Below are 25264 nucleotides of genomic sequence, written 5' to 3' on the forward strand. Positions count from 1 at the left end.
AAGAGATTAGAGTGAAGTATGAGATCTGCTGACTGGAGCTGTAGGGAGCAGAGGGGAGATCAAGGGAATCATAAATACTATCAGTTTTGACTTGAAAGACTGAAAATTATTGCATTTGGTAGTGTTAAAGGATGAGGAAATATTGTTATTGGGCTTTAGAAAAAATGTTGATAGCTGAGAAAATAGATTGGTGGGTTGTTGGAGCCAGAATGGATGAGATTGGAGAAGTAATTTGACCAGGTGGTCAAACCTAACATACAGGCATGTGTAGACTGTTTAGATCCACTCTGCTTCCATCCACTGGTATGTGAAGCTCCAGTTGCTTAACAGCAGAGGGCGCTGTAAAATTATTTTGATCACATTTGATCTGATTGTTCATTTAGCAGGAGTAATTCAGTGGAGAACACTACATTTTAAGCTATGGTATTGAAATAAAAGCACACATCATTAAAGCAGTGGAAACTGTTAAGAAGCTGTTAGAACTTAACCATACAGTAGCTAGCCCAGTGCAACAGGCGCTCCGTTAAGGTCGACATTTACATGTGGCAATGCATCACAAACATGTCGACGCACTTTGGTAAAGGTTAGTGACGTATGCTTTGATACATAAACAACCATCCTATCCTCCCAGCAAGATTCACAACATGGACCTCCATCAATGAACCTGACATTTTTTTTCCCTTTTCATCATCAGTGTTTCATACATTTTCACACAAATAGTTTGTAAATATGTTGTAGGGGCGCCAGTGGCTCAGTGGATAGAGGTTTGTCCTGTAACCAGGGGATTGCTGGTTTGAACCTCCAATCTGTCCATCTAAGTCTTTGTGTACTTTGGTACGACACTTCACCCGGCTTGCCTGGTAGTGGAGTCAGAGGGGGTCAACAGACCCTCTGACCACCTGGTGGCGCCGGTGCATGGCAGCCTCGCTCTGTTAAAACTGCTCCTAGGCAGCTGTGTCTACAGTGTGGCTCACCTCCATCAGTGTGTGAATGTAATGTGCTTTTCAAATCAGATCATTTACCATTGTCCTTAGAAAAGGAAATCAGGTTGAAACTGAACTGGAATCATCAGATCTGACCTCAAACAAAACTAGATATCAGTATCAACCTGATTGTTGCTCGTCTTAATTCTAAATAAATGCACAGAAGTAAGAGCCAATTAAAGGACAGATTTCTTTATTGACGTATTAAACTCTGTGCTACTTCATCCAGGTTAAACTGAATTGTAACTTATTAATCAAGAAGACTGAACTATTGATGTCAAGAATAACAACTATGGAGTAAAGGTTAGATTTGCTGTAACATCCGTATTAGAAACAAACTAAACTTTATCTGCAACAACAACTCATCAACTTTTTTTTCCTTAAACTAAACTAGTGAACTACAGGAAAGCAAAGAGAGGTCCAGAAAGAAAAGCTTGATGAGATACAGTAATATATTACTTCAGAGTGCTAAACTCACGACAGTCTGCATTTTAATAAATAAACATGATGTACATTCAGACTCCTTACGAAGCGTCCGGATGAATGCTGCAGCCACCAGAGTCTCTGGCTCAGTTCACATCTGGTGAGAAATTCACACTGACAGTTTGTCCTCTTGATCCACAACGTAATGCTGCTCCATCTGGACTGGAACGCATCAGGACTTTAGATCTGCTCTAGAAGTTCTTCAGCTAGTAGAGGGTAGGAGGGAAGGGGAGCAGCCGGCGGCGTGGAAGGAGGAGAAGGGAACAGAGTTGGCTGGACAGAAGACGGCGAAGTGGGAGCTTGTTTTGATGGAGAAGACAGTGGGAAGAAAACGAAAGGTGGGGTGGGGGAGATGGGGCACGGGGACGTCTGGTTGGTGGGAGAGGAGCGGTCTGGGGCAGGATGGTTGGCAGATGATGGGGTCGAAGAGGGAGTCACGCAAGAGAAAAGATGAAGAGCAGAGGGCGAGGAGGGATCCAAAGACAGGCAGGGAGTCAGAAAGAGTGATGAAGGAGGTGTCTCTTTTTCCGGAGGGGAGGAAAGAAGGAAAACTTCAGCAGAGGGGGAAAGCAAACGTGCAGGAACAGGAAGAGGCTCTGTCCGCTGACGGTCCCCAGGATGAGCAGTCACGGTTGGGAAAACAGACTCTGTGGAGTTTGGATCTTTGTCACGTGATACTTGTTTAGTGAGAGAAGCCAGTTCGTTTGGGAGAGCAGACGAGACGTTCTCTACGTCTGAGCTCAGCTCCACCGGTTCCTCAGAGCTCAGAGCGTAGAGCTGCAGGGTCTCCTTGTCTAGAGCCGTGTTCTGCAAAAATTACATGCAATTTAAAAAATGAAGTGGCACAGACAGAACACGAAATGTGACAGGTTGGTATTTACAGAATTAAAACACCTTCAACTCTTTTTTTTACATATTTTTACGTTGCTATACCAAAAATTTTATTCCATTTTATGAGATATTATATGATAGACTGACATACAGTGTATAATTGTGAAGCAGAGGAAAATATATTTTTCAAAAGTAATTAAGTGTAGATCACAAATGTGTTGAACCCCCTTTATGTTGAATTCCCTAAATAAAATCTGGTGTAGCTTGTACAAAACATATGGTGAAATTGACATAAAACGGTTTAATATCACAGCAGAAAAAATATTTTAAACTGGAAATATGTTTTATTTCACAGTAACCTTTATAAACTATCAAAATGTTTGTTGTTTTTATAACAACATGTAAATATAATCAAACTTAGATGTTAAAACATCTAAGTTTGAACATCTAACGAGCTGAGGATCGTTTCTATTGGATGATGCGTTGACGTCGGGAGGAGCGCGAGCTCCACGTTCACGCTGCGGCTGACGTCAACAATGAGCCACAGCTGGTGCCATCTTTGGAAAAGTGCGGAGCGGAGAACAAATATTAAATCTGTTTGGAGGACAAAATCCATTTGCTTTGGAATCCTTGATTCCAATGAGGGGAAACACCAGGCCCAAAACTGAGGAGGCAGGTGGCCTGGATTGTTGTGACTGAGCTGATGGAAAATTGCCCTCATTCATGTAAAAAGCATTCAACCGATGCCACAAAGAAAATGGTGGCAAAATATCCCAGCTGTAACAGAGGGGGAGATGTTGTACCCACGGGCAACCACTCCATGGTCAAACAGTTATGGAAGAGAACTGAAAATGTGAGGCGCACTTCAAAACCCAAAATTAGAAAACAAGAACATTAGACTAACTCAGATGAGATCCAATTAGAAGAGGGAGCAGTAACACAGGACACTTATGAATGCATTAGATTATAAAATTGCTGCCTTGCAGAAAAGCAGAAAGTTGAAAAAACTCAGACGTTTCAACAGTTTGTTGCAAAACCATGGGAGGTGAAATGTCTCAAGAAGTCCAGTTTTTTCTCACACCATGTCAACTGGGGTAAACGTTCAAATGCTTCAGAGAGGAGTGGCCATTTTGGTTTATAAAATCAGCATGTTGGTCCACTCCATGAAACTACCTGGGATTAACATCAACAAGAAATTGACGTGTAGTTTGGATTTGAAGGGGAAAAGGCTTCTCAACTACTTGACCACCGTTTGTGTCAACAGGAAGAATAAGTTCCCTCAGACCTAGGCAAGACTTCAGAGGATGTGAGGACAGTGGAGCAAATGTTCCTGTTTCTGCTCAGCCTCTTCGATGGGAAGGAGTCTGTGTAGATGAAACCTGTCTGGCAGCAAAAGTGGCTCTGATGTCGGCCATCATCGTCTGTGGTAAATCTATTTCGTATGCTGTTCCTCAACAATTAGTCTGTCATACCCTTATCCATAGAAAGGTACAATGCAGGACATTTTCTGCCGTGTACCTGATGTTCTGTTCCAACATCCATTATTCATCTGAGCTGGCTTCAACTCTGGAGTTTCTTCAAAGGTGAGTAAATATGGCCTGCTTACAATTTGTAATGCTACAAAATTATATATATATATATATTTAAATTTAAACTGAAAACATTGAAATGCATAATGCAAAAATTTTTCTGTGTGTTTTTCTCAAGGAAGAGGAACAAAGAATAAAAACTAGGAACGCTCTGAGAGGTAATGATTCTCTATTCTGTTCATCGAAGCAGTAATGAAAGTTTCTGCTTTGATCCACAATTTGTGTTATTGTAATTAATGCATATGTAGTTGGGTTATATTTTTTGTTTGAAGTGTTAAGATAACTTAAGAATGCAAACTTTTATTTTTTTATCAGGTTTGTGTTTTGTACCTGAAACTTGATACTTTTTTTTAAAAAATTGACTCAATTGTCCTAATGTAAAGAACCTAACCTTCTGTAGTTTTCAACATGGAGTCGGTCATAGTCAAAGAACCAGAACCGAGTTTCTGTGCATGCAAGGTTTGCCTTATCGACCTACACTGGGGGAAAAATCCCTCCAGTTGTTTACTAGTCACACTGACTGTTGTTCATTTTTCAAAAGTAATATCAAGATTCCCACAATGTCTTAAATTTGAAAATCAAAATTTAAGGCCCTAAAATATGTTAAAACTAATATTTTCATTCAAGGTCATACATTTCTTTTCTTCAAATCCCCACATTAGATTTTAGGTGTATGTTTGAAGAAAAACAGGAAGGCAGAACTGAAGGAATTAAGAGGAAAGAAAAGTGGAAGCGTAAAAGCCAGATTGTCTTCAGTGACTTCTTTGTCCTCTTTAGCCTCTACATTGTTGTCCTCATTCTTTATTCTCCAAGCCCCAGTTTACTCTCACTTTGCAAAAAGAAAACATTGTCCTTGGAAAACCCTTGAAATTGTGACTGTTGCTAAAGGAGGTGAGCTCAGATGGAGGTTGAGGCTGAATGTTGTATGTTCTTACTTGGATTAAGAAAATGTTTTGTCTGTTATTAAGATAATGTAAAGTTTTTAATGAGCTTGAACTTTGATAACTAAATTCATAACAATAAAAGATTTCATCATTATTCTGATCATTTGGATGTTTCTGAGAATGTGTTGGTCTGAAATTTCATTCCTAACAGGTCTTAAGTTTAACTTGTAGAAACCTGCATGCACCTCTATCTGCACCAATCCAAAGTGACCATTAAGATCCTTGGCCACTTCAAAGCACTTCCTGTTTTTCTCCTCAAGGTGGCAACGATGTACCAACAATTTAAAAAAAACCTAAACCCATTCACCTCAGCAAAAGCCCTTTATCATTTTCCAAATTCTGTTGTATTTTTGTCTGAATTACATAAATTAACCATATTTATTAATACAGAAAGTGTATCAGCTAATTCCATGAAATTCCATGTTTCATGTGGATTCCATTTTGTTTAGTAAATTCTGCAACTCCTCCTAGATTTTCCACATTGCAGAAATCCTAGGGCCCTATCTAACCTCACTAAGCCATCATAGTGTTTATGTCAACTCGTTAAACAAAATGCTGTTTTTTAAGGTAAGAAATGGTGAAGAATGTGAGTGTAGGAGCAGAGTTACAATTAGGAAGCTTAAGCCTGCAGTGAGGCAGAAGTTACTGAAAACGCCAAAGATGAGGATAAATAATGTCAAAGTGGGAGGGAGGGTGAGAAGTGAGTGATCAATTAAAAAGGTGATGGGTTGAGAGGAAGACAGGAGTTAGGATGAGGGAGGTGAAAGGAAGTGCAGGAAGAGGTAAAATGTGTGGCAGGCTTTGAATTCCTGTTGTCCTGGATCAGGTGTGAGGGAGGAAGAGGAGGAGGAAGGAGAGGAGGAGCCACAGCTTCAACCTGGATTTCAACCTCAAACTGTCAAATGAGATTCACAACAACATGTTGAGCTATTTTTCAGTGTGTCAGTTTTACAGAATGATCTGAGGAAGGAGAACATTCAGGACAGCAAGCAGAAATGTGAGGAATGACTGAGTACTCGGCTGTCCAGTCTGCAACTTTTTCTCTCTTCATCCCTAAAGCCCTGCCAGATACATCCACAGCAGCTGAGGTCATCTACCATGTGGCATTATAGCCCATTTGGATGGTGAGGGGGGGGGGAAACATTTTTTCCAAGTAAGTCTTTGGAATTGGGGTCAAACATTCACCGTCCTCCTCAGCTGCATGTCGGCTCTGATGAAACCATGTCAAAGCTTAAGTACGGTAAGAAGATTTTTCAGTACATCTAGAAAGAGCTTTAGAGATGTTTTCCACATGTTCGAGTCGACGATGCATTCATCGGCTTACCATGATAACGGACACTCCAGCTGCGGTGCTGTTCTGCTTCGGTGCCGTCTTGAAGTGCGTCTTCAGTTTACCTGAAACCTCCGTCTTCATGTTGGTCTTCATCACTGCATCGTGCTGTGTGCAGCAGAGAGATGGCCTTCAGTCAGAAACTCCACCATGTTTCAGGCTGACATTCTGCATGCATGCAGAGAGACTGGAATGTTTTCTCTGGGAGTACCGTGACCCAGGGGTGTGAGAGGACATCCTTTGCCGTACTTCGAGTTTCCGCATTCACCTGCAGCATCCTGCTGATCAAATCCTGAACGGAAACCAGAGCAATAGTTTAGCTCCAATCTACACCTAAATGTTTTTAAACCAGTTGTTTGCAAACTTTGCCTAATGAAAGGTAGCTACTGCAAATAGTTACAACTTTGGGCTTGTTTTAAACCGCGTTAAATGCACATACTTTACTTAGGTTTAACTCCTGCTTGTTTTCTTTTGGAAGTAAAAGGGCACAGACATCAGGAGTAGAGATTCACAAGAAAACCACCTGAACAAAAACCCAGTTATTCATAGATTAGCTGTGCTTAACAATTTTATTCTCCACAGCTTGGTTTGTTGTATCACAATGTACGACAAAATAGCAAAACCCAGTGAAAAACGGACTTCTGTTCCTGGTTTTCTTCCGTGGACCTCTGGACCAGCTCTGCGGCCTCAGCAGGGTCCTGGAGGGTGAACGGGTGTTCGCCCAACCAGTCTACATGTGTTTTGTAGACTTGGAGAAGGCGTTGCACTGTGTTCCTCTGGGATTCCTGTGGGGGATACTCTGGGAATATGAGGTACCAGGCCCGTTGTTATGACCGCTGGGTCCCTGTTGGAATAATTCGGGCTCGTTTCTGGTGAGAGGGTGCCTTTTGTCAGATTCTATTTCTGTCCTTTATGGACACAGAACCTAAAAAAACAAATCCCAAATATTGAAGGTTGTTTAAACTTTTGCAAAGTGTTGTGTACCAACCTTAGCTGAGTCAGTGATGTTGTCCCAGTAAGGAGAAGGAAAGTCAAGTTTCCCGAGAAGAATCTGTTCAAACAGCTCCTCTTGCCGATTATTCTCACTTTATTAAAAGACAGAGGATTTATTAATAAACGTCTAAATGCTGCATTAAATGATACCAACATCATAATACAGCAGGCTTTATAGGTTATTTGACTTTGAGATGTTAATTTATTAAAAACATTAACTTTGTTGTATTTATTTTTATGTATTCATATACAGTGATATTTATTTTAAACATTTATGTATATATTTTAAAATGTTTTTTAAAACGTTTAATTAGATGATATCCAATTGTGTATGACTGTTAATTAAAAACAAATTTTTTAATACACATCCACACAAATCCAACCAAAAGGAATAATACAAGCCACCTTTTTAAATGCACAAGCTGAATTTTAAGATTAGAAATTGATGTAACAATCCAAAATGGCAAATAAGTGATTCAACACAAACCTTTTACAAAAATCTACATGTTCTTTAAAACACAAGAAAAAAGGAACTTCCCAAATGAAGATATGAACATGCATCAGAAGAATGTTAACCCAAGCCATTCTTTACTTTAACATTTTGATGACAAATCAAACCCCAGTAACCAACAGGTCCCTTTTTATAATTATAAAGTAGAAGGAATATAATTGGATCTGAACTAACCTTCTAAATGGAGGGAAGCCACACAATAAGATGTAGGTGATCACACCTGCAGCCCAAATGTCCACTTTAAGACCATAACTGGAAGAAAACAGCAAAGGTTACAGTGAGATGTAATAGAAAAACACATTTTTAACATCTATGGCTCACATGAGTCACATGATCAACAACTGGATGTTGCCACTGGTGCAAACCACGAAGAAGAGGAAGACAGGAAGTGGTAGGAGGATGATGGCACGGCATGTTTCTTAGTGACTCATCGCAGGAACAAACTTATTCACATGTGATTTTAACTGTTTCTTAATAGAATAAACACAACTACATTCCATTTGTAATGGAAACACGGCTACCGTGAGTGAAACATCCAGCTTACCCCGACTCGGTGATGATCTCTGGAGCCACGTATGTTGGGGTTCCACATACAGTGAACAGCAGCCCCTCCACTACTGTGGCCAAGCCAAAGTCTCCGAGTTTCAGCGACTTGAAGCCATGTGGATCCTCAAACACCTAAAAGATAACACCCAGTTGAAGGGGAAAAAAAGATACATTTGTTGTATTTTTTAATGATTGTGTAATACCAGCAGGTTCTCAGGTTTAATGTCTCTGTGGACGATGTTGATGCTGTGCAGATACAGCAGCGCTGCAGCCAGGTTGTAGACCATGGTGCTGGCATCTTTCTCTGTGTACTTTGCTGAGGACATGATGGCATTAAACAGATCCCCTCCCTGTGAGGAATTTAAAGACAAATGTTACAAATCCAAACATAATCAAAACCAGATGTTGGCCTAATTTATACCTCTGACAGACCTTAACCAACTCCATAACGAGACACAGCTCAGAGGGCATGTCCACCTCCTCGATCAGCATGATGATGTTTGGGTGTTTCACTCTGCGCAGCACAGCAACTTCATTCTCTATGAGGTGTTCCTGGAGCACAGATTGTACATGTGAATGTAGAAAAGCATTTCTTCCAGATTTAGTCTTTTTTTTGTTGCTAATGTTCCTTTTTTTTGTCAGTTACATTTTTTTTTTTAGAAGAATAAACTAACAAACCTGGGCCTGTGTTTAAGGAAATAAAAGTCCTAAATCAGATAACTGCTTGTGCCAGTTTAGGCATTAGTTAATACATTTCCATTGACAGTTGCACAAATTGGAATTACAAAACCAAATTTGCTTAATTGAAACATGGCAATTAAAAAAAAAAAAAAAAAGCAATTTTCTATCAAAAGTATTTTTTTGCTAGGATGAGAGTTGTGTTTTGGCTGTATTAGTGTATTTTACAAAACTGCAATGGAAACATTTTTTTCACATCACAAAGTCACGTGATTAATGGCTGGATGTTACTACTAGCGGAAAAGGTAAAGAAAACAGGAAGTACTAGGAGGATGGTGGCGCTGCATGTTTAACAACTTATTGCATGAACTTATTCACGTAATTTTAATTGCATTTTTTATTTGGTAGAAAAAGCGCATTGCAAAATTGTGTTTTCTCAAAAGCGAAATATCAACTAAATTTTGCACACATTTGTAATGGAAACACAGCTGACGATACCTGGGAATTAACCTCTTACGTCACTATAGAAGACTTATTTTAATTCAGCCACTTTTGAGGGTTTTTCAGCAGTTAAGGGTCATGTCACTTTAACTAAACCAAGCCTATGACTATACAAATCATACCAAAATATGATCACTGCCATAATTGACTTTTTTATGATCTTAGCTTTTAGCATTTTTCCGTTTTATAAATTAAATCATCCTAAAATCAGTGACTTGTATTTCTTTATTTTGAGAAAAAAAAGACAACCTGAAACAAAAAAGGAAAGAAATCTGCATGAAGCAAATACATTCTGCCAGCACAGTACACTTCACAAACTAAATCTTTATTGCAGTAAGCAGACCAAATAACTTGGTGTGTGTTATCTATCTGTATGTCAGTCAGTGTGTCTTCATGAGTGAACATGCCCTAACCCGACTGTATTGACCAAAGATTCTCGTGATACAGTTGTACCTGTCGGTGTTAACGCAGAGATGAACGCAAGCATACCACAACTCTTTCAGTGTGTGTGTCATTCTGGGACATATAAAAACAAAATTAAAGGAAGATAATAAAAACGGTTCAGAAGAAAAACCTTTCCACTGCATTTGGCTTTGTTGATGATCTTGAGAGCAAACTCTCTCCCTGTGGACCTGAACAGAAACAAAGCAATAAGAGGGAACATTAAAAACGGCACTAAAGCAACCATAAAATGTGTAATTCAAAAGATAGCATCATTAAAATGTGAGGTGCAGAAACAGACAGACTCAGCAGGAATCAAATACTTCAGTAATGATCCAAGACGTTACTGAAACTGCATGTAAAACTGCAGTTTCAGCAGTTTTACATGTTCTGGAAGTTTGTTCCAGATTAGAAAATAAAAAACTCGACTGATTCTAGATCTGAAATAATGACATTACAGTGCATGAAGTAAGTAGTGAGGAGGAACTTGGTACAAAAAAATGCATTGAACAACTGATTCAGCAAAAACAAACCGAATGTAATGAAAACTATTTTACATGTTTTAACCTATTTGGTAGTCTGCATGCTAATTCTGAATGAACGAGCCAACATTCTATGGCTTGTAGAACAACAGTTGGACATCATAATGGCCACATCATAATGGCCAGTTGTAGCTTGTGTTTTTGTTCACCATGTGATGCTGGTGTTGATTCCCTGCTGACAAATATACATTTAACACTTCCAGTGTTATCCTCTTACCTCTCCACACACTCTTTAACCACAGCGAAGTTCCCATCTCCAATCACCTTGCCAACAATGTATTTATCCAAGATGCTGGAGGATTCTGGGTACTGGTTTCCATTCACTGAAAAGTGGAGGGAAATATTCGTTTAGAATCAATATGTATTTAGCTTTGCCAAAAAAAAAAAAAAAAAGTTGTTCCAGATTAATAAATGAGATGATTTACCTTCTGGACTCACTGTTTTCTCTAGGTGGTTATTTATGGAGTTATTCCCATTCACATTAGGGGAGGATGTTTGAAATGACTGCGGTAACTGTAGGGTACAACAGAGAACTCCGACTGATCGGTATTTACAGAAGAAAAATATTTCAAAAGTATATAGTTGAATAAAATTAGAGCTATTTTAGCAGCTGAAAATCCTCCTCCAGCTCTTACCTTAATGTCAGAGACGAATCAGGAGACTTTTTAAAATAATTTAGGAAAAAAATAAATATGTACTTAATAAAATGAATGATCCCTTCTAAATAAATGGAGACATAATGCCATCTCTTCAACAAGGTGAGGTTAGAGTGGTCATATAAAGATAAATTCATATCATTTTTAATGTAAGCCATTAAAAATTCAGCCAAATCTGAAATACTGGAGCAAATCCTCTCCAATTCAATCTTTCACATTAAAGCATCGCAGCTATTAATCAAATTAACTGTGACAATGCCTCAATGCAAAGCAGTAAACGTCTAAAACCAGGCAACCAATTTCTGTATTATATCTACAATTAGTTGTAAATAACACCATAATGCATGTTACTGCAATGAATTGTTTTAATTTTTAGTCATATCAGCAGGAATTCAGGGCGGATTCAAAGCATGCTTTAATTGTGAGGCTCATAAAAAAGCTTTTCTTTTTCTCTTATTAATATATTCATCCATGTCAACCAGTGAAGGTGAATCAGTGAAAGCTAGCGCTCTGCGGAGTTCTTATAACGTTCATATGCTTCCTCATTCACTTTATTCTCTTATCAGCAGTTTTTGTAGTTATCAGTACATCACAAAAACTCATTAGCCAACACATTTGGAATGGTGCATCTTTGACAAAAATACAGAAACTGCAGAGCCTGATGGCTTCATCATTCTGAAAATGTTATGAAAGCTGAAGGGTGTAACATTTATTAAAAAAAAGGATTTTACATATTTGTTAAAATAATATTTATGTCGTGACAGTATCGGACAATTTGTGGGGGGAAAAAAAATCAAGCTCCTCTGCCTTCTCCCAGTGCTCCCAGTACTTACTGGAGAAACACACCACTAAGTCAGAAACAACCAGTCAGAGGCAGGAAGGTGTCTTACTGCTGTTAATCACACTCGTGCTCACCACATTACTTTGCTCTTTGCTAAGTTACAGCTGGTTCACTACAACATAGCCTGCCATGAATGCTAAGGCTAGTTAGCATGGCCACCAATGACAACTGCTAAACGGTTTTCCTGCAACAATAAGTTGATTTTCCACCATCAACACATTAAGTGGCATGCACGAGGTTGGTTGACAGCACTAAGCCCCTCCTCCTGGCTCTAATTGGTTGTTTTAGACTGGGAGCAGTGCATTTCTTCAGAGTGTAGCAGTAGCTCAGGGAGGAGGTGGAGAAGCTGGATTTATATGTCTCATACTATACTGTCACTACATGGTTAAAAAAATATAATCTCAAATTCTGGCAAAAATACATGACAGCAGCAACATGCCATTTTACATCCTGTTCTGCATGTGTTGGATGTGTCCCTGGCTCAACACACCAGATTTAAACAAGTGACTGCTTTGGTGAGTTTGACTCCTTTACTAAAAACTTAATTTTCTAAGGGGAAAAATATAATTTAAAAAATATAATATTTTTAAATTATTTGTACATTTCTCCAGATAAGAATGATCTAGGCACAGACTTTTCAAAACATCTTTTGAGGCCACTTTGCATTAAAAACAACAAATAGTGAGTTACCTCTGTGAGAGCTAATTAATAGACTGATCAATCTAAAGGATGGGGTGTTTTGGATGTATTGCTACTGTCCATCGTACCTTTAAACGGGGAATGGTTTGTGGAGACGGGCTGGTGGGAGATGGAGTGGAGGATTTAGTGGACCTGTGAGCTGAGACACCGTTTACTGTAGAAAGGTCATACAAAGGAGGCAAAAGGTCAAAGTACAAAATTAACTTTCCAAGGCAAGGAGCATACTTGTGAAACTTTACTTCAGTATGTACAAATATAAAAACATTATTACAGCAATGTATCTGAAAACTGTAAAGAAATGTTTAGACCAGTGGCTCTTAACCTTTTTTGAGGTACCGAACCCCCAGTTGTATATGCTCATTCACCGAACCCTTCTTATTCCAACCACCCCCACACCACTAGAGACAGTACCAACCCCGAAAAGATGTGACTAAGGAGCAGATTTAGACTATAAAATTTGGTAAAAACAGTGAGCTTTGCTGAAGTAATTAAAGATAAAAGTTCAAATCCATGCTGAGAGTGGAGCTCCTTCAATTAGGGCTCCTCCGCAGCTCTGATTAGCTAAGCAATGTAACGTGATCCTCTGCAGCAAGTGATGGCAAAGAGGGGCGTCATCACGACTGTACAGAAGTGTGTCTTTACCTCCGCGGCAGAGGCTCCGCCGAACCCCTGAGACCGACTCATCGAACCCCTGGGGTTCGCTCAAACCCAGGTTGAGAACCACTGGCTTAGACATATTATCCTTTGATCGACCTCAAAAACAGTTTGTTTAGCTACAGTAGAAACCAGATTTTTACATACACTGAAGAAAAATACTAAAGAAAACAGTGTCTTTTTATTGTGTATGTTAACATCTGGTTTCAACTGCACAGCTACACAAAGAATAAATTGTAATGTTTAAAGCATTACCCTGGGACTTGATTGAAGACAAACTGGAGTGATGAATGGGTTTCCTTACTACATCAGTACAACAAAAACAAACAAGGAAATGTGTTACTTAAACTCAGAGTAGTATATAAATAACTACAGTCCAAGGATGGCTTGGAGATTATTTATATTTTTTTTAAAGATTTTTGGGGGGTACTGTGAAGGCATTAGACCACACCCACCATATATTGGGATGCATCCCTATTGGGGGCTGGATTGGGATTGACCTTAGTGACCTTATCATTAACATGCCCACACCATCCACCAAAAACTCAGTGCTGGAGGCCAAGATGCAGCAACATGTCTTCTGTCTTTGGACACACTGTTTTATTGTTTAGGTCACAGGGGTCAAATACGTCAGAGAGCAATTGATGATACAATTTGACCACTGGGCTTTTGCTGGTCGGGCCTAAAACTGCCTTTATAGACACTATGTGGCTAAATGTGTAAATCTATTTTCAAAAATGGAATATCTTACTTTGCAAAAGAATATCACTCAAGAAGGCCTCTTACTTTCTTAAATTTTTAAAAATCAAATTATCACAATCAATTTTGGAAATATGTTCTAAAACAGAAAGGATCAAAGTGTTTCTCACCAGACCCTGGGGACTTGCTGCGTCGTGAAGGTCTGGGGCTCTTACCGGCCCAGTTTGGAGTAGTAGATCGACTGTAGGATGTTTTTAGGACTTTGCATTCTAAGGAACCAAAGGTTGCAGATAAAAGACTCAATATGGCATTGTTCGAAGGGCGGAAATATATTGTATGTGTGCTGAAACATTATGAATGCTGGATGCAACACTCAATCATTGCTGAAGAAACTTTAACAATCTGTGTTGAACAATGTTTACTCCTGAAAAGTCGAGAATACATAGATGGTACACAAGAATTTAAAGCCTTTTGAATAAAAGCTTTAACTTCGGGGAAGATGGTGGCAAAGTTTGTCCTGCAATTGGCGGGTTGCCGGCTCAATGCCCACTCCATCCGTCTATCTTTGGGCAAGACACTTCATGGCAGCTGGTGTATGGCAGTCTCAGACTGCCCCAGGGCAGCTGTGTGAATTGGTGAATGACTGAATATAGTGTGAAGTGCTTTGACGTCCTCTGGGCTTGATAAAGCGCTTTAAGTACATTCCATTTACCATTGAAAGGTTGCAGGTAAGCTATTTTATTTATTTTTTTAATCTTTAGCTGTTTCTGTTGGTAAATGGTAAATGGTTGGCACTTGAACAGTGCTTTATGAAGTCTGAGTACTCCAAGGCATTTGACATTTCAGTCATTAATACACACATTCACAGCTTCATTGTAGCTTACTACCTGGGAGCTGCCCTGGGGCAGACTGACAGACGCCAGGGTGCTATTCAATTGGGGGCCACCATTTGTGGCTACTAAAAGCAGGCAAGCATGACGTGTCTTCCCCAGGACACAACGGCAAAGGTACTGAGACAGACAGAGCAGGGGTTCGAAATGGTAACCCACCGATTACAAACTCCCTACTTAAGTTTTATTTTTCTTGCTACATTGTTTAGCCTGAAAACCTCTTCTAATTATCGTATATAGGAAAACACACCCAACCCCTTCCAATGTACATGTAAATTGACAAAATATACTTCTCAGCTGTATAAAATATTTCAGCATTTTCTTTAAGTAATAGAGCTTGGCCAGTGTAGACTTAGAGATTTACTTTGTCATTACATAAAGATATGACAGTGGCTGCATTTCTATTACAATCGTGCAAAATTGTCAATATTCCGCCAACTTAAAAAAAACCCACAGTTACTGTTTTTCTATTAAGTAAGAAATGCAATTAAGTTTGTCCATGTGATAAGTCATTGAAAAACATGTCGTGCTATGACTCTCCAACTACTTCCTGTCATCATCATCTTTGTGGTTTTCGCCAGTAGTAAAATTTGGTTGTTGATTATGTGACTCATTTGATGCAAAAAAAAGTGTTTCCATGCAGTTTTGCAAAATGAGCCAAGTTCAATAAATTCCAAAAACCCACCTCATCCTAATTTATTTTAGAAATGTCAAATTGTGCAATTTTATGGCCCATGGAAATGCAGTTACTGACACTGACAAAATGTTGTACACAGAAAAAATACTTTAAAAAACCTGTGACCATATATACACATACACAAGTGTTACTTCAGGTGAAAAAACTAGAATATTACACAAATAAATATTGCTAGAGATATTTAGAAATAGAATAGCAGTCTCTTAAAGCAGGGAGTGCTGCATCTTTTTTGTTTCTTTAAACATAAATCTTATAAGTGGAGCAAAGGAGTGTAAGTGGGGCAAAAGCTGCAAAGTGTCTCTGAGTTTTGTTCTTTGACCTGAGTAGCAGTTATACATTGTGATATGCCTCTGGACTGTAAGCTAACCTGACCAAATATAATGATTAGACAGGATGTCACTGCTGCAGACAACAGCAATAGTAAACTCCCTTTTCCTTCCCTGGAGCTGATTTCATCTCGACTGAAGGACACTATTGCTAAACCAGGTCACATCCTGCCTGTGTTCTGAGACTTTGAGTCAGCGTTCTAGCACCGATGTCAATTAATTAAACACACTGGTACTAAGCAAGCATACAAAATTCTCGAATTTGGAATAACATGGATCAGAATGCAGAAATGGAGGCATTAAAAAAAGGCAATTGAATTAGAAAATACACAAACTACATGTTGCTTAAATGAAAAGAAGGCAGCAGAAGCCAGAGTCTGGATTAAGAGAGAGAACTAATGGTAACAAAACACAAGAAGTGCATTCAAAAATTTAGAGGAGGTCATTTTAAGTTCACCTGTAAATTGTAGTGCATTTTAAAGTTCACTCAAGTTTCGTTTGAAAGACAAAAATGCCTTTTTTGTAAGTAGTTCATGTTAAGAGAACGTACCAGTCATCAGGGCTGTGGAGGCCTTACCGCTATGCCCCAACAGAAAGTCGTCCTGGGCATAGCGGTACTTCTCTGGACCACATGCTATGAACACATCATCATCCCCGAAAAAGTCTTTCAGGCAGGTAATCTGGCAGAAAGGAAACAATATTTAAGATTTATGTGAGTAATGATTAATTAAAAACTGTTTGAAAATGTTGGGCTTTAGAATATAATGTAGAATAATTTTAGTAAATCTGAAATCTGTTGGTGGAAATCTAGTGGAGAAAACACTTGTCAAAAATATTAAACTTTTAAATGTGCTTCTACAAAATACCCGGAGGTAATTCAAGACAAACCGTCAGGTCAACAACAAAAATTTTTTTCTTTAAGGTTCTAATCAATCAGAAATCCTCATGTCAAATTTGCAACATATAATAAGTGCAGGTTTGAAACACATACAATGCCATGCAAATCATTCATACCCATTGAATTTTACCCACATTTTATTGGAACTTTATGCACTCGACTAACACAATGTAGACAATACTTAAATGATGCTTAGTTTTTAAACGTTTTTACACAATGGTTTTGTGACAAACATGTTAATTAAAATCAGTATGTTTGATACAAATCTCACTGTTGAATCTGTAGTGTGGAACTTTTAGAAAAATATGTTTCTTCCATATTTATTAAAACTGTATCTATGTCTTAACAATATAATATGAGGAAGATAATCTGTGAACAATCGATCTCCTCCACCTTCTCCCACTGTTACTATTGCCATCGGCAGAAACGCACAATTCCTGAATAAAAACAACCAATCAGAGCCAGGAGGAGGGACTTACTGCTGTCAATAAACTTTGTTTACATGATGCTCAATGTGCTAATGGTGGAAAATCAACTTACTTTTATAGGAAAACTGATGATCTACAGCCATCGGTGGCTATTCTAACTAGCTCTACTATCGCATACACGAGAGTGATTGACAGTGTTATGGTCCTCTTCATAGCTGTGATTGGTTGTATGATTTCATTGTTTGTAAGCAGAGGAGTTCAATTTTTTCAAATGATCTGTCTCATACCATACTACCATGCCATAGTGACAGTTTTAACAAAAATGTAATAATAAAAAGTTACATATTGCAGCTTTAAGTGTGCAATTCCCCAAATCACAAGTATAAAAAAACCAAGCCAACTTCAAAGTCTGAGCTGCAACTTATCTCAATTTGTTTTTATACTGTTTCAAGCTGTGATCATCAGTTTCTCTGCTGCTCCAAACAGTTATTTTTTTACACCAACCACACACACACTCTCTATTTAGAAGCTAAACTTACATAATTAAACTGCGCTCTGGCACACCCATACACAAACAGAAATGATCCCTTTGTAGCCGTAGGTGGACAAGGAGGAAGACAAACGAGAAGATCCCTTGATTATCCCACTTCCCACCTTGCATTTGAACACCCTCATGCTGACAGGCTTATCCAGTGTGTGTGTGTGAGCACATATCTGTGGGCAGATGGATTCTTAAAGGGGGACATGGCGTAGGAGGGGAGTGTGGGTTTGACTTTTCAGGATGACTACTACATGAGATGGTGGCTCAGGAAAGCTTAATGACTGCAGTAAAGCATAAGGAGGCAGGATGAAGACAAAATACTGCAGACACATAAGGTGCTTTGTAATTGAATCAAAAAAGCTAAAATGTGGGTTTTAGTGGGTTCATGTTTATATCAAGTCTCTTTAACAGCGAAGGCAAAACCTTGGTCTCTTTAACTGGCAACACATGCAAAGTTACAGTCTAAGCAAGGGAGAGCCGAAGTCTGTAATTAGCTGCTGCAGACGGTTTGGTTTTACAAAGCACAAGTGCATCACATTCTTTACATGAGCTCTTATGCTGGAATTTGACAGCTGAATGCTGCACTGTTCTGCTGGGTGTTAGAAACACCATACCAAGAGCCCAAAGAGTTTGTCATACACATGTCAAAAATAAACCTGTCCATGGAGATTCTTGGACATTGTCAGAATCAGATTAATACTAAGTGCTGAATCAGAAAGATGGTGAACTGTTTTTCTTGAACCAATTACATCAATCACGTCATTTCCTATTAGTTCAAATATCTACTGGGAACTAAAAAGCCTGAAATTCTTAATGTGTTTAGGCATAACAGTAAGACGAGACCTGGGTGATTCAATCACTAGAGGTACAGAAAAAAATCCTTTCTATAGGAAATCACAATTCCCAGAGCTGGACATTCTGAATCGATTCCAAATGCTCAAAAAATCTTTTGATTTTTTTTTTCTTTTTTATTTAAGAAAAAACAGGGAGCTCAACTAACCTAACACTGAAAATTTAAGCTACATTATTTTACGCACTAACCTATTTTTGTTTAAATATTTGATCAAATTTGATACAGTACAGAGCCTTATGGAATAATTTTAAATTCTCTATTTGTTTACACTGTCTTTTTCTCTTGTCAGTCACATAAAAATATATTTGTATCATCTACAAATAATGCACCTGCTATATTTTCACAAGCTTTACATATATAGCTTATGTACATAACAAAAAACTTTGGGCCGAGCACTAATCCTTGGGGAACACCACAAACAATGCCCAAACATTTAGTGCTGATTTCTCCCAAATGTAGCTAGAGTCAGTGCAAGTGTCCACCAGGAAACTTTCCAACACTTCATGCTTCCCTATGCTGGCGAGTTTTTACTGTGATGCAAATTTAATTTTGGTAATTGCCCACTGAAAAAGTAGGAATGCTTTCTTTACTGACCTTTGCTTCACTGTGCTTTATAGGCCAGAAAGATTTCTTGACCTAAACTACAATGCGAATATATGGGCTGTCAACACAAATATGGGAGGAAGCAGAGATGCCAAAGCAGACGATTTTAAAACCCCTTACTAGATCCACACTGGCTTCCCCAGCAGCTCTGCAGAACCACAGCCTCATTGCATCCATGCAATGATGGAATGCAGAAAAATCCTACACGCTACAGTGCACTGACATACTTTTCAGTAGGCTGATATTTCTGGATCAAAAGTCATTTTATTCACTGGCTAAAAGCCATAATGAGCCACATTACCAAGGAAAAAAACTTCAAGTATATAATCCTGCTGAAATGAGTTTGAGTTAACTTTTTAAATTGAATCATCATCAGACGATAAGCCATGTTACTGAGTTGAACCTGTATTTAGACTTTGGAGGATTTCTTCAGCAGCTACTAGGGAAGCACATATTAACCAGAGGAGGAAAGGATTTATTAGACGACATTACCTGCTTGCCTTCCAAAGTGTAAAGTCTTCTCACAGCTCCAGAGTCCAACTTGATGGCGTCAGTAATGTCCGTGAGAACCTGTTCAAAGGAGTGTGCCGTTTTCTTATTGAGGAGAATCCGAACCGCTTTGCGAGGCCTGATGCCACTGCGAATCACCGTGACAAGTTTAGGTCTGATGAATTCCTTGGATTCCCGCTGTAGTTCGCTCTTTAACTGGTTGAGGGAAGTGAGGGAGCGCGATGTACCAGTCTTGATGCCTACTGACCAGTTGGGATTGATGTTCTTGGTGTAATCTACACATCGAAATGGCTCGTTGGAGGCGCACACATAGCTCTCACCTGGGAAAAAAATCATAATTTTACACAATCAATACATGGAGTTTGCAGGTATGTGTACTTATTACCATACAATAGTACAAGATGTGTGGCACATCATCATAACCACATACAAGCAAATCCAAAATACCAAAGTAATTTTGTTGTTTTTCAAGTATGTTGCCAATCTTAATTGTTGTATCTTTACTTAAAATGTTTTATTATGATCTTGTTTGCCTGAAATATGTTTTCTTAAACCAATTGCATTGGGTTTAATTGTATTGTTTTGGCAAATTATATATAATGCAGAATTTGTGTCTGCCATTGGCAATGCTTTCAGTTCCAAACAAAAATTTTTTACCCCAAATGTACAAGTCTCCTCTCTTGCCATATTGCTGCTATATCCTTGTGGTGGCATATAATTTGAATACCTCATTGTACAGTGATGTAAGATTACTATTAATTAAGATAGTCTAGCAGCGAGTAGATTAGCTTAGTTATTTGGATTAAGAGTAAAGTTCACTAAATCATTCCATAAGCTACAACAGTCAAATGTATCTAGTGTTTAACAATAGCAAACCTTCCAAGTATATTTCACATGCATACAGCTAATTGCTTAACTATACCATCCTTGTCTAAAACATAGCAATACCTGGATGGGCCATAACTTTCTTCAGCTAATTAGAAACCAAACTATTTATTTTTGGACCAAAAGAGAAATAACCAAGAATCAGCACAGATTGAGCAAATACAGCTGGACGCTACTTATCAGGACCGAAATCTGAAAAGTGACCTGAACATTTAGAAATGCATAAAGACAATAACAAAGTCAGCTTTCTGTCACCTTCTGTCCACAAAAAACATTTGTGGAATTAAAGGACTAAAGTCCCAGCAAGCTGTAGAGAAACCCATCCATGCGTTTAAGTTTAGTTGCATTAATTACAGGGGCAGTGTCTTCACAGCTCTGCCTAAAAACCCTGCTCCAGCTGATCCAGAACACTGCTGCTTGTGTTCTCTCTAAAACTAGTAAAATAGAGCATGTCACCCCAGTTCTAAAGAAGACCAACACCAACAAATGGGCCACACCAGATGAAAACTACAAAAGCTCTTTCTAAAACCAGTTCAGTATCTGTTATACTTCCTGCATATTTTACAAGCAGAGCAGTTAAATGTTAAGTGTTTCATTTAGCAATCCTGCCCAGTCATAAGGGGCACACAGGGGAATGATGCTTGATTGGGTTTGCACACTAAAGTCCAAGCTGGCTCTATTCAGTGGGGCCAGAGTGTTGGGCTGCACACTAATGTGTCCCAGGGTTGAGTAAACAAAGGAAAGGTGTAGTTTTTATTACTCAAACTGAAACAAAAACTGCTTAAAAAAAAAATCGAGATTCAGCTTAAGAAACAGCCACTGGCATCCTAAATAACTTTAGCTCTACATATGCCAAACTAGTGTCATTTTAGTATGTAGATCATGAGCTGGCCTAAATCCTTCACAGTGTCTCTGGGGAACTGGTACAGGAAATGAGTGCAGCCCAGAGACTCAGAAGTTAGGAGGAGGTGAAATAAAAATAAACCAGTATACAATAATAACTCCAGTAAGAGGTCAGTGAATCCTGAGGTGTCATCAAGCAGTAACCCTTTTTTTTTTTTTCGTTCCAGTGGACTGTAGCCTGGCTTTAGTGCAGATGAGATAGTTTAAGGGTTTGACAGGACTAATAACCAATCACAGAGTTGTGTCAATTGCACAAAAAAAGAAAAGCAAAAGCTCAGGTACTTTTTGTATCCGACTTTAGGAATTGACATTTGGTCTCCTACTGACAACAAATCAAGCTAAATTTAGCCCGATGGTGCAGCTATTTTCTCAGTATGTTTATTTACAGGTAAATTGTAAACCATGAATCCTGAATGGAAGAAGTTTGGAGCAAAGAAGCTCCTGGGAAAGTCCAAGTAGGTACACACATACACAGATTTAAAGGCATACACTAAGTGGTTCACACAGTATATTCACACTCACATAGGCTTGCTGATAATTAAATGACTTGTGATGTGGGTTGACAGTTGTGCACATTGACAGACCATTAAGGAGGAGGCCATCTGCATGTGTGGCACTAGGTCACATGTCAGGGTAGATATGTTAACAATGATGTTGTTCTCCTTTGGATTCAACATGTACAGTGAATTACTCAAGATATGTGCAGAAAAATCTTAGTAAAGATAATTTGATCAAAGGAAAACGTCAAATTGTGGACACATACGGTGCAAAACTATTACTGCACCTTGAACTTCTTTACATTAAGTGACATCACACACAATTTTAAATGGTAAACAAAGAAGCAAGTGCATAACGTTTAAGCTGCATGAAAATGACACAAATTTTAATAATATATAATGTGGTCAGTGCAACAACTTCATCTAGAAGTCACCTAACTAGTAAACACAGTCAAACTGTGTAACTTAAACTCATAAATCCAGATGCTCTGTGAAGGCATCACAGGTTTGTTAGCAGAGGTGAATAGTGGCTAGTTGCGTTTAGTTGGGTGACTATCTACCATGAATTGGATGACAAAAGTCTTCAGTCTGGTGCATGGCCTGAAACTTTTGGAGGACAATTTTAGACTTCATAATTCATTTTATTTGTTGTTTTGTTTATTTATGTTGGATATTTAACATAAATTTAACACTGGAACCTTCAGGTCCAATGTTAAATGTTCATTGGAATTTAAAGATTATTGATCTTTGAGAATGTGTTCTTGGATTACTATCCCATTGCCATTATATAACTTGAAAACGGTATTCGCTTGTCGCAATAACTAATAGAACTAAAAACCTAAATGTAAAATCGTTGACAAAAATTTCCCAAGCTTCTCGCTCCACAGCCTGAAACATCTCTTCTGATGGCTGATAGATTACAAGCGCTAAAATATCTCATTTAACTGTTTACATCAGCTATGATTTTTTGAATGACTTATCTCATGAACAAGCTTATTCACCTTTGATCTTAATTAAATTTCCTGTTTAATGGAAACACAATTGCAAAAAAAAATTATTATTATTTTTTACAAAACGTTCGCAAAGATTTGCGCACATTTGTAATGGAAACCTAGCTACAGTTATGAAGCGTGGTCACATACAATCACCACTTTGGGGTTTGTGGTTGTACTGTGACAAAATGCTAAAAAGTTGAAAGTGTGTAAATACTTGACGAGGAACTGGTCTTTTAAAGTATGCCAATTAGATTTTTAAATTTGCATCTTTACCTACATGGACAAAAAAACCTTTTCTACCATAAAATGAATTCAATCTAGTTCATTATAAATCGGTGTATTGTGGAGTTGCTATATTGTGGATCCCGTGTCCTGAAATTTGACCGTGAATCTTCATCGACCTTACCCTCCAATAACTCATCCAGGCTGGTGATCTTCCTGCTCCCATCCACCGTGTACAACATCCGGACTCCCTGGGGAAGGTTGACGTTGTCCGACAGGGACCGCGTCAGCTCCATGAGCAGCGCACCCAGGGACCGGAACCGGTCATTGGACACGGCGTACACCAAACCTTTGAAATATTTGTCCCCGTTGCGATAAAAGCGCACTTTCCGGGCTTTTTTCTCCGAGGTGAGAGCCTGCAGGGTGCGCGTGCGATAGAAGCTGCAGTGCGTGCTGTGCGCCGGGCTGGGCACGAGACCGCCGCCTTTGGACTTGGTGTGAGACCCAGTGCCCGAGTTGGTCTTTGGAGTCCGTTGGGTCCTGCCTCGCTCCTCAAAGTGCTCGAATTCGATACCTCTGCTCAGAGACATGCCGTGTCCGCCACTTTCTGCCTGTCCAGCAGAAATGATCAACTTTTCCCCTGAAAGTGGAGAGAGCCCGTTTCGCTTAGTGCAAAGTCAGCTTACACGGTGCGTCTATCAGCAGCCGTGGAGGTTATTGAAAGTCTGCTGTATGATGAATGACAGATCCGATGGTGTGATTTCTATAAGCTGTAAAAATGCCACGGCACCAAACCGAGGCTTTTTCTCCTTTAAATAAATTATGCGTCAAACAATGCGGGTCCGTAGTTAGCAGACAGATTTCTGTGAAATAAACAGAACCTCACAGAAAGGAAAGGTGCGCAGCAGAAGTGAAACATTCAGGTTATCTTTTCCTCGCATCCTGTGCGGCTTACTATCTGAACAGCCTGTCGGATCAATAATGATACGGAGGAGGAGGAAGAATCGTTTCAGCCTCGGGGTCCTAATGCCCCTTAATGCAGCATAAGAAATATCTGGGGTCTAAAATAATAACAATTATTATTTGCAATGTTTAAAAAAAAATACAAGATTTAGTTGTAGATAAATATTGGTGATGCAAAATTTAACACATTTCTGTATTTGTGACAGTCAAAAAGGTCATCGTTACTAGCCTGTGCTTTTTTGCTTTAGTTCAGACTTTAACAAAGAGCACCACATCTAAAAAGATAAAAGTATATAAATACACTTCAAGAGGGATAAATGACTATTCGTTTGCAAACAGTTAAAAATAAATATATGATTTAAAAGGTTATTAAAAGAAACAGCTAGCAGTTTAGTAAATACTAAAACATTTGTTATTTCTTACAGACATGGGAAAGCAGAATACCACTGTGTTTCCTAAAGATATCCTTAGGCTTCAAATGGAAATGCCAGTGGCTGTGGATGCATTGTTTCAGCTGCGTTTCCGGGAGGAAGCCCTGGAGGAACCTAATATGAATTGTCTTCCTCCAGCAGAGGGAAATCCTGTACAGAACAAAGCCAACCTCATGATAAAAGTCTTATAAAGTGTAAATAAATGTTAACTGCACAACGTAATCCTTTTAGGGGGTTTTGTTGTACTGCTGTCTACTATTGTCCAGTTGGAGTACTAATGGAGCTTTAATTTTTTGAAAAATGAAAATTACTTCCAAACTGTGTCCAATTCAAAGAGAATGACAAAAATGAGTGTTAGTGGCAAAGATACAGATTGAGAACTGTATCTTCTCAATCGGTATCAAGGCACACAGGGATATTTTAAGCATATATCAATATGTTACTAACAGTACTAGTATTGTACCTTTTGAAACTAATGCTGGGAATTTCTGAACTGACATAGGTTCCAATGTCAATAAAAAAATAACATGTATAAGAAATATCAAAAACACAGATATAAGGAGTGGCATCAGTTGCCAGTTTGAAATGTTTTCAGAGAGGAAGATGAATATATCTCGCCCTCTGGCGTTTAAATAGTAGGGATGCAAAAATTAAAATGTAATTTTTTTAATACATATTTTTTAAAATCCAAAATAAAAACA

General features: G+C 38.7%; 1 protein-coding gene across 1 annotated transcript; it reads right to left on the bottom strand.

Annotated features, from left to right (window-relative positions):
- Nucleotides 1–1159: 1159 nt before the first annotated feature.
- On the bottom strand, nucleotides 1160–24154 carry dclk2a (doublecortin-like kinase 2a). The gene is made up of 17 exons (XM_008397269.3): nucleotides 23354–24154; nucleotides 19650–19987; nucleotides 16385–16514; nucleotides 14092–14190; nucleotides 13478–13525; nucleotides 12637–12722; nucleotides 10798–10885; nucleotides 10590–10695; nucleotides 9964–10021; nucleotides 8643–8762; nucleotides 8414–8560; nucleotides 8209–8342; nucleotides 7839–7916; nucleotides 7149–7245; nucleotides 6372–6452; nucleotides 6155–6268; nucleotides 1160–2273 (listed from the first exon to the last, which is right to left on the bottom strand). The coding sequence occupies exons 1-17, from the start codon at nucleotides 23757–23759 to the stop codon at nucleotides 1647–1649; spliced, it is 2757 nt and encodes a 918-aa protein (XP_008395491.2). The 5' UTR covers nucleotides 23760–24154; the 3' UTR covers nucleotides 1160–1646.
- Nucleotides 24155–25264: the final 1110 nt, after the last annotated feature.

Source organism: Poecilia reticulata, chromosome 1 (assembly GCF_904066995.2).
Source record: "Poecilia reticulata chromosome 1, P_reticulata-male-v2, whole genome shotgun sequence".
Taxonomy (NCBI): domain Eukaryota; kingdom Metazoa; phylum Chordata; class Actinopteri; order Cyprinodontiformes; family Poeciliidae; genus Poecilia; species Poecilia reticulata.